The sequence below is a fragment of the Struthio camelus genome, chromosome 20, assembly GCF_040807025.1.
Source record: "Struthio camelus isolate bStrCam1 chromosome 20, bStrCam1.hap1, whole genome shotgun sequence".
NCBI classification, from domain to species: Eukaryota; Metazoa; Chordata; class Aves; order Struthioniformes; family Struthionidae; genus Struthio; species Struthio camelus.
This window is the reverse complement of record NC_090961.1, coordinates 13,650,619-13,660,455: the sequence shown is the minus strand read 5'-3', so window position 1 is coordinate 13,660,455 and position 9,837 is coordinate 13,650,619. Positions and strand designations below refer to the sequence as shown.

The window sequence follows — 9,837 nt, the reverse complement described above, 5'->3', positions numbered from 1 at the left end:
GGAGGGGAAGCAGTGATGGAGAGGAGGCGTGTCCCCCCAGCTCGGTGCCATGGCTATTTCCATGGGGCAGTAGGGCCCCGCTGGGCCAGGCCCTTGCAACGCTGCTCCTGCAGGGAGGGCCCCAGGGTGCTGGCATCATGGCCGGGTGGGCAACGGGGCCTCGGTGAGGAGCTGAGGCAGGGATATGTCCATGCCTGGCTCAGCACCTTTCCACCTGCGCCTGCACTGGCAGGAGCAGGCTGAGGACTGCTGCCCTGGGCTGACTCCGGGGCTTGCTGGTGTTTCTTCTGCTTTGAATTCCCAGTGTTACTCGATGTCTTTAACAGTGCCAATGTAAACCAAGCCCTAGCGATTCAGAAAATGGCCCAGCTAGCCCAGGATCCTCGATCCAGCAGTGGCTTTTACTTGGTCCCTGGGGAAGGACATAAAACAGCATATATTGCACTGTCCCCAAACACAGTCCTAGCTTTTGGCTATTCCCAAGGGATTGCCTGCCTTATAGGTCTCTCCCCCATGAACTTCTTCTGTCTCCCCTTGATACCATGCAAATGTTGCTTCCAAGGCAAGAAGTCCCGCAGATCTGCTGCCTGGTGCATGAGAAACACCGTGCCTGGTTTGTGACTGCTCATTTGCTTTTCCCATCACAGGCAGCAGGAGTGGTGCAGGTTTCACCCCTGGCTGGGCACTGAGCCTTGCCAGGCTGAGGAGCTCCGGCACAAAATCAGCAGAGTTCAGAGGCTGTGGGGACACAGGACCAGAGGTGCAGTGGAGTCAGTGAGCCCAGCCTGACTACCCCAGACCAGGCTAGAAATGTCTCAAAAAACAAACAAAAAAACCCCTGTACTAAAGTAGAATGGGACCTTCAGCTTAGAGCAGCACTGAAATGAGGACTGCCAGTGGGGCCGAGGGTTGCATGGGCTCATGGCTCTGCTCTAGAGCAGTGCCTGCAACCCTGGTCTCCCACCTCCATCCCTTCTGCCGCCTCTTGGTCTGACTTTGCAGCTCCTCTTGTGCTTGGCACCATCACAAAATCCCCACAAGGGCTCAGCAACAGGGTAGGGGCCAGCACTGGCCCAGGGCTGTGCTGGGTGGCCCATTTCCTCCATGGATGCTGCAGCTCTGAGCACCCCTTGTGGCCTCCTGCTACAACCAGGTGACTGTCTTGCAGGACGGCCAAGCTCCTCGAGCTGCATGGGGACATCTGCAGAGGGCAGCACCCAACCATGTCCCTGCCCCGTGCTGGGCGCTGAATGGGTGTGCATGCTCATCCCCAGCTGGGCTGCAGGCTGGGGAGGGTTTCTTCTTGGCCAGCCCAGGGCAGAGGGTGCAGAGGCCCTTCAGGGCCACGTCTGCTTCCCAGCTCGGCTCGCAGCAAGGTGGACCGCTGCAGCCCAGAGCAGCCTCCAGCACCCAGCTGCCCCTAGATACCTTATCTAGGGACTGACAGGGGTTGGTACCCAGGTACAGGGTGCCTGGACCCACTGGTCACAGATACTCTGTCGGGCATCCTGCCACAGCACCCCAGGGTGATAGTGACACCCCAGGGTGAGAGCCTTTCAGCAGCCCTGTTCCTTGCTCCTCCTCCTCCACCACTCCTCCTGTACCCCAGGTGGCAATCTTGTGGCCGATGCTGACCTCGGTGAAGGGGAACGGGCCCTTCCCTGGCCCCTGGGCTGCGCGGAGGTGCGGGGACAGCTGTGGGGACAGAAACTGCAGCCCCCGCTGGGGCAGGAAACGCAGGCAGCTGCCACCGGAGCTCGGGCAGGCGAGCCTGGGAGCGGCGCCCTGCGGGCTGCGCAGCCCCTGGTATCTGGGCTCTTAATCAGATAGGGGAAAAAATGCAGCAGCAGGAGGGTGAGAAAAGATAACAGGAAACAGGACACAAGTTTGAGGAGGAGAAAACCACCCAACCCCAGTGCTGCAGTTGGCCCCAGCGGATGGCACTGAAACCGCACAGCCTTGCTCCAGGGTGGCACGGCAGTACTATGCCCAGCGCCGTGCCTGCAGTCCCACACATGGCAGTGGCACCACAGGGATGGTGCTGGCCATAGCCTGGTGCGAGCGGTGCTCCGCGGGACTGCAGTGGCCTGCGGGAGGCTGCAGGGTGGCACTGGGCAGCCGGGCAGGGAGTTGCGGAGCTAGAGAGGAAAAGGATGCTGGGAGGGGGATACCAAGAACCCCGAGGAGCCCCAACATGTGCCGAGGGCATGTGAGCACCAGCTCCCTCCGGGGACACTGCCTGCCTTGGGACGCTCCTTCTCTGCCTCAGTTTCCCCCTTTCTGTTCTCCTTGCCAGGGCTTTGGAGGAGCCTTGACGCCCAGCCAGGAAACAAGTGGGTGCTCAGCATGCCGGGGACGGTGGGCACAGCCGATGCCCAGGCACGGGAGGCAGCTCCCTGTGCAGGTACAGCAGAGGCAAACACGTGCCCGCTTCCCACCATGGCAGAAAGCATCCTGGCGAGGGCAGCTGCCTGGGCTTGGCAGCGCAGCGGAGGTGCTGGTGCCACACTAGCTGAGAAAACAGTTTCAAGATGAGTCAGTGGGAGCTGAACTGAGGCTGGCATCCTGTTTTCAACACAGTGGCAGTGGGGGTGGACAGACACATGGGTGAGGGCACTCGGATGGAGCTGGGGGGGCTCAGCACCTTCCTGGCACCTCCCAGGAGGAAATTTCCCATGGCCCTGCCAAGGCCACAGGCAGTCCTGATGTCAATGCCAGGAGGGAGCTCCGGGCTCCTTTAGGCCCTTCTTCGTACCTGGCGGCTCTGCAATGGGGCAAAGCAAACGCCGAGGAAGCAGCAGGTTGCAGTCCAAGCCAAACGGGCGTCTTGCCGGTTCCGCTGCTCCTGGGTCGTTTTGGAAAGAACTGCATGTCTGGGCAATTAGGGCCAGAGCTGACAATCCTATCTGCAACAACAGCAATAATAATACGAACAACAACAACAACAGTGGTTTTTGGCACAAAAGCTGCTAAAACAGCTGCCCTGTAGGTTCAGCATGGCTCAGTGGGACAGCCTTCCTCCCGTGCCATCCTCTGGCATGGCCCTGGTTTGTGCCATTGCTCCGGCAGGCTGGCCCTGGCCCGGCTCTACAGAGGTCAGGCATGCCCACTGGGGCTCAGATTCCTGGCTCCATCCTGCTCTGCAGGACTGGGTGTCCAAGGACAGGGTTGGGTGACAAATGGCAGGGAGCTGGGCACAATCACCCCCTGCCAGAGAACGCGGCCGGGGTGGGCATGGTCCAAGCACTCCTGGCTTGTGAGGGGACGTGTGCTCCTTCCACACAGCAGGGAGGGCAGGAGAGCCCAAGGAAGGCGGACACAGAGCTGTCCTGCAAACCTAAAACTGGGGAAGGACATCTCAATAAAACGCAACTTGGCCAGGGCATCGGGGGTCCAGCTGATGTCTGGGACAGGCGAGGTGCTCAGCAGAGAGGAGATGGAATTCAGGCTGGGTTTCAAACCCAGCTGCTGGGAAATCCCTTTGGGGAACTGAAACCCCACAAGTGACCATGTGCATCACTTCTTCAAGGAGCCCTGGAGCCATGGCCCACTGGCAAGTCGCAGGGGAAACATGAGTGGACAGGGCAGGTTATGCAGGCACAGAAAGTGGTGAGCAGCACCTACACTGGGCTACCTTTCCCACAGGTGCCCCGACACTATGATGGGGAATGGACCTGGCCATGGGGCACCCACCCAGTCATGGGGCACCCACCCAGCCACAGGGCACCCACCCGGCCACAGGGCATGCACCTGGCCATGGGGCACCCACCCAGCCATGGGACACCCACACGGCCATGGGGCACCCAGTCAGCCATGGGGTATGCATCCAGCCACAAGGCCCCCACCCAGCCATGGGGCACCCACCCAGCCATGGGGCACCCACCTCGCCGCAGGGCCCGCTGGCTTGTGAAGCCCTCAGCATCGCTGCTGCTGGTGCAGTGTTGGGGAAGTGCTCAGAAAGGGTTTTGTCAGCAGCCACGTGCAGCAGGAAGGACCCGTTCAGAGGCCGGGAGGTGGCAAAACCACAGAAAAGAGGAAGCGTTCGAGTGACCTTGCCTAGCACCGTGAGCTGCCAGCCGGGCTCGGCTCCTGTGACTGCCCGGGCACATGCAACGGGGCAGAGACACGATCCCTGGACGTGCTGTGAAGCTTTCCCTGGCCCGGTAAGTCTGCAGCCTGTGCCCATGCACCAGTGTCACCACATCCGGGGCCACTGGGCACTGCGATCCCGCGGCAGGGACAAGGGGCTGGGAGACAGGTCAGTGCCTGGCACTGCCGAGAGCTCAGTTCTGCTTGGACCCAGGAGCTCTGCCCCTGCAGCAGCCCCCCCAAAATTGGGGCAGCATCCCTTTGGCGAGGGAGCTGGGGAGGAGGGAGAAGAGCACGCTGCACTTTAAATCCAGGGTCAGCGACCGAATCCACCTCGAAAAAAAGAGCAAAAGAGCCTGAAGCAAACCTAAAACCCCATTTATTCCTTGCACTCCTATTTGGCCAGCAGAAAGGGACTGAGCAAGAAGCAGAAAGCTGCATGTGCTTTAGAAACAGCCTGTCAGAAATAGGCACCCCAAAACAGTGGTGAGGCCTTGGGCTAGGCTGTATCCCCACTCAGGGAGACAGCGAGGCATGTGGGGGCTCCCGGAGATCCAAGCTGGGGACAGCAGTGGAGAGTTGTGCATGTGGCTGGGGCTTGGCAGGCTGGGGGTCCGGGGGGAGGGCTGCGCTCAGCACAGTGCCAGAGCCCGGGGCGGGTGGCAGTGGTGGGTACCTGATGAGCTGGTCCTCTCCTGCGCCTTGCGTGGAGAGCACTGGAGCGGGCAGAACTCTCCCAACCCTCCTCTCCTGAGGACAGATATTTTTCTAAAGCCTGAACGTAACTCATGCATTTTCACCTGACCAATGGAGAAGGCAAGGGGGGGATTTTTTTTTTCAAAGCAAAGCTGAAGCAGGTTGGGTGCTGAAGCAGGGTAGCTTTTTCCACGAGGCTCCAAAATCGTGGCGGAAGCAGCAGCCCTTTGGCTGGCAGCGTGGCTTGGACATCTAACTTGCTCTGCAGAGGTTACCTTGAAGGGGAAACTGTCTCCAGTGCTGAACACCATGGGCAGCCTGCAGGCGCAGAGCCCTGCCAAAAAATCTGGCGGTGACCTCTGCAAAAATGCAGATGGCCCATATGGGTCGAAAACAGAGCTGGGAGAAAGTGCCAAACCCTGAGCTGGAAACACTGAGCTCCCAGAGCTGTGCCCTGTGGTCAGCGCAGCTCCCCGGCCATCCTGCTCCTTGCAGGAGCACGAGAAAAAGATGGCTAGTATCTGGCCGTGCAGCCGCAAGGAAATGGTATTGTTGAGATGGGCTCAACCTGGCCCAGTTGGTACCAAGCCGCCTCCTCTCAGCCTCCTCCTGGTCACCCACAGCCAAGGTTGCTGCTTTCTATTTCAATCAGCACGCGCAACCTGTGTTATAAAGCAAGCAACACCTCTAACCGAGGCAAACGGGCGCTGTGACCAGGCAAGCACCAGTGCGAACGTGCATCGCCCACCGGATGGTGGGCGGGAGGCCGGGTTCCCACGTGCCGCTGGGCTGAGGCCTGCCAGCCAGGAGCACCGGGCCAGACCAGCTGCAGCAGAGCCACACGGCGCTATGCCAGCACCGCTGCCACTGGGCACCAGTTTGTCTGCCCTAGATTGAGGCCAGTGCAGGTTTCAAATGATGCCAGTGTGGCAAATCTGCTTGGCGCATCTGTCTAGAAATTCATGACACCCCAGAAATAAAATAAGATCATTTGGGGTGCCAAGGCTCCCCCTGACCCTGGGCACCCAAAGTCCTGAGGAAGCCCTGCCACCACTGCAAGCCAGTGCTGCTATGAGCAGGAGCCGTTCCCAGGCAGGACACTCTGGCTCGAGTAGGGTTTCAGACCCCCCCCAGTTGCCCCCAGGGATGCCTGGTCAAGTGATCTGCTGGCAGGTTTCCTGCTGGGCCTCGGTATGGGTTTATTCAACATTTCACCCAGCTGCCCCTAGGTGCCTGTTTGAGTCAGCTCCCAGGATATTCCTCCCTGTGCTCTAATGTGGGTGCCATCCTGCAACCCCCTCCCCCCCACCCTGGCAGAACAGGGCGTTTCTCCCCGCTGTGCTGCAGCAAGGCTGGCTGCGTTTCAAGCCCGACATGTCCCAGGCAAAGCAAGCATGGTGGAGCAGGGCTAGCCCCATTTTGGGGAAACTGAGGCACGGAGCAAGTAACTAATTAGGAGTGGTGCCAGTCAGTTGTGAAGTTGTGACGGGGGGACGGGTGTCTCCTGGCGGTTCCCTGCCCATCTGCTCTGTGACCCCCCCCTTCTGCAGCAGCCCCCTCCTCGCCCTGGAGACAGGCCCCACTCGGCAGTGTGCCAGGGTGACGCAAAAGATGGCCAAGCCATGGCGTGATGGAGCCATGTAAGCTGGCTCCTGCCGCTACCTAGCCTGTCAGCGTAGCCTCAGGTGTGGGCTTTTGATGTCATTCTGCACAAGGGATTTCCTGAGCTTGAAAGATAACCCCCAAAAGGAAAAAAAAAAAAAAAGAAGAAAAGAAAAAAAAAGGAATTAAAAACTGAGCACAGAAGCCTGGCCAAAACGCAAAGTGCCTGGTGAGGAGTGTTGGGCCCTGCATGTTGCACTGCTGCCTTGCACTTCCCAAGCACTCAGCAGTGGCAGAGCCTCTGGCAGAGGGTGCAGGGGGGGACCCTGGTGGTGGTGAGGGCCAGTGGAAGACGCTGGGTGAGTCCTGCTGGGCCTGAGGGTCTGTCCCAGCAACCAGCCTGGAAGCCTGTTTTTAGCCCCCCACTTTTTTCCTGGCCCTGGTGCTTGTCCACTTGGTACATGCAGTCTCCAGGGATTGCATGTCCTTTCCCTCATTGCTGGCTCTGAGCCCCCTCCCAGGATTTTGGTTTTGGGGGGAACCACAGAGCAGCCCTTTCTCCACCTCCTCCAGCCCTGGCACCTCCCCACTCAGGACCTGTGTGCAGCCCAGCCCCTCTGCCTCCGGCCAGGTGGCTGGGCAAACTGAGCCGATGTCATTTCTTGCTGGCCCTCCTCTACCGTAGGCGTGGGATCTCAGGGTGCAAGGAGGTGACGATCAGCCTAGCCAGCAACCCACCAGCATGCCTCGAGCATCGATGCTGCCATGGTCACTGCTGGGCCTACCCAGTGTGAAGGCATCAGTCACTGCTGGGTTATTTGTAACCGTGCTCTGGAACCTCAAGTATGTTATCAACTTGTCTGACATCTTCAGTAAATCCCCCAAGCACACTAAACCACTGATGATCCTGGTCTGGGAATGGCCCTCCAAGCAGGCCCCAAACATTAGCACGGACATTTGCAGAGACCTCTACAATATCATGGGCTGCAGGGTCACCTTGGATCGGGGGCTCCTCGGCCAGGCAGACGTGGTGGTGTTCCACCATGATGTGCTCCAGCAGAACAGAGACAAGCTCCCAAAGGAGAAGCCTCCCGGGCAGAGCTGGCTATGGGTGTCCCTGGAGTCTCCCACAAACACTAAAGCTTTAGCAGGATGGAAACAAACCTTCAACTGGGTCATGACATACAGACGAGACTCTGACATCTTCATTCCCTATGGCAAGCTTGTGCCCAACTGGTCAGCCACTGTGAACATCCCCAGGAAGACCAGATTGGTGTCCTGGGTTATTAGCAATTATCATAGGACTCAGAAAAGAGCAGAAGTCTACAAAAACCTGTCCAGGTACCTCCACGTGGACATATATGGGAAAGCAAACAAAAAGCCACTTTGCAAGGACTGTCTCTTGCCAACATTGTCCAAATCCAAGTTCTACCTCGCCTTTGAGAACTCCATCCACCGGGACTACATCACTGAGAAGCTCTGGAGGAACTCACTGATGGCTGGCACTGTGCCTGTGGTGCTGGGCCCCCCCCGGGCCAACTATGAGCGGTTTGTTCCTGCAGACTCTTTCATCCATGTGGACGACTTTGAATCCCTGGCAGAGCTGGCCAGCTTCCTGAAGACCATGAACTCCAGCCACTACCGGCAGTTCTTCGCGTGGCAGAAGAGGTACAGCGTGAAGCTCTACACAGACTGGAGGGAGCGGATCTGTACGATTTGCACCAAGTACCCCAGCCTGCCCCAGGGTCGTGTCTATCCCGACCTGGAGAGCTGGTTCAATGCCTAGCACAGGGCTGGCATGTGCGCTCAGCAATGTCTGGAGATATCAAGGATGCGTGTGGGCAGTAGGTAATGGTGAGGGGGAGAGTGAAATACCCTCCTGTGAAACAGCGCACTGAGCACGGAGTGACCCAGGGGTCCTGACCTCTCATCCCAGCCCTACTATTGCCACAGAACGTGACCTTGAGCAACTGTGCATGACTTGACTTCTTGCAAAACACGACTAAACCCCCCTCCCAGCTCCATACTGACCTACCTTGCCACGGTGTTTGGGATGACAAAAAGGTGCTTTGGAAATAAACCATGTGCTCCAGAGGCTCTGCCTGCCGCTCAGGGTGTGGGCTGGGCCGAGGGCTGGTGGGGGGAGTGGGAGGAATCAGCCAAGGCTCCCCCAACCTGCCTCTTTCCCCTCGTGGTCTATAATCTCTCTCTGGCTCCCTGACACCTTCTGCTGGGCAGTGAAGCCTTAGTGGGAGAGGCCCTGAGGCCACTTTTCTGGCTGGATCACTGCAGCCTGCCATGGAAGAGCTGCCTCTCCCCAGCCTGGCAGATGCCGGGACCTCAGGCTAACCTGGCATGTCCTGGCTGGGGCACTCAGCACCCTGATGCGCACGTTCCTGGCTCTGACAGCTTCTGCTCTGCCACTTCCTGGTGCAGTCCTGCAGCACCCAGTGTGGCCGCCCCTGCTTGCTAGCCACGGGTGTCACTGCACCAAGGAGGATGTGGGCTGGGAGGAGGCAGCGAGAACGGGCAGGACATCGGATACTATCTCGAGAGCAATCACAGCCTGTTCAGTGTGCGGCTGAGTCAGACAGAGATGGCTGTGGTTTCTCACTCCCCTTTGGCACGCATGCGGCACCGGCAGGAAGCCGTCGAGGCTGGTGTCGCCCTGAGCCCTGCAGGTCGCCAAGAGTAAACCCCGCACGGTGGGCACCCTGCATGGTAAGCCCCCCGTGCACCACAAGCACCCTGCTACATTGGCACCCCTTGCGTCACGAGCACCCTGTGCTACACTCACCCTGCACCATGGGCATGCTGCACCCTGCGCACCCTGTGCTACCCACACCCCCTGCACCGTGGGCATGGGTAGCCTGAGGGGCCCTGCGGGAACCACCTGTCCGGGCTGGGGGTGGTGTGGGCAAGCAGCAGACATCAGAGCTGGGTGACAGCACCCAGCGGAGGGACCCAACTGCTCAGTCCCTGCTGTGCTCAGTGCACGGGCACCCCCATACCTCCCTCACTGTGCCTGTGCAGCTCCACGCCATTAATGATTTATTTGGTCACAAGCTTTGCTCTGCTTTCCCTCATTTCAGTTGTGGGGACACCCCAACCCCTCTCCTCGCCTGCAGCCCTGCAGGAGCTAGTGGTGGGTGACGCCACTTTACCCGGCCAGAGTTGGCATCCCCACCAGCCCATACGCAAAGGAGCCATGCTGGGAAACATCGCCCACCACTGCCCCCTCCGCTCTCTCCTTCCTCCAGCAGGCAACGCAGCACTGGACTGGAACAGACACCCATGGGTGCCTGCAAACCCACCTCACTCAGGTCTAAATCCTGCCTACCTGCCCCCTAAAAAGGGACCCTCCCACACACAGCTTCAGGGCAGAGCAGGTCACAGCCTGTATGGGGGCTCTCGGGGTCCAGGGGACAGCTCCGTGCCTACACAGCGTCG

The 9,837-nt window shown here is 59.3% G+C and overlaps 1 protein-coding gene and 1 long non-coding RNA gene across 3 annotated transcripts; one reads left to right on the top strand and one right to left on the bottom strand.

The window, feature by feature from the left end:
- Nucleotides 1–608: 608 nt before the first annotated feature.
- On the bottom strand, nucleotides 609–3,956 carry LOC138061746 (uncharacterized). Its single transcript, XR_011135649.1, has 3 exons — nucleotides 3,884–3,956; nucleotides 2,756–2,906; nucleotides 609–738 (listed from the first exon to the last, which is right to left on the bottom strand). It is a non-coding gene; the product is annotated as an uncharacterized lncRNA (long non-coding RNA).
- A 35-nt stretch (nucleotides 3,957–3,991) lies between these two features.
- FUT7 (fucosyltransferase 7) lies at nucleotides 3,992–8,486 on the top strand. 2 transcript variants are annotated; one of them, XM_009668055.2, is made up of 2 exons: nucleotides 3,992–4,163; nucleotides 7,073–8,486. In XM_009668055.2, the coding sequence occupies exon 2, from the start codon at nucleotides 7,130–7,132 to the stop codon at nucleotides 8,171–8,173; it is 1,044 nt and encodes a 347-aa protein (XP_009666350.1). In that variant the 5' UTR covers nucleotides 3,992–4,163; nucleotides 7,073–7,129; the 3' UTR covers nucleotides 8,174–8,486. The 2 variants fall into 2 exon arrangements, with proteins under 2 accessions (XP_009666350.1, XP_068771117.1); XM_068915016.1 differs by having other exon boundaries at nucleotides 4,014–4,163; nucleotides 6,961–8,485.
- Nucleotides 8,487–9,837: the final 1,351 nt, after the last annotated feature.

Bases quoted from the DNA above. Each gene is read 5' to 3' on its own strand.
- FUT7 (XM_009668055.2), top strand. From the start codon at position 7,130: ATGCCTCGAGCATCGATGCTGCCATGGTCACTGCTGGGCCTACCCAGT.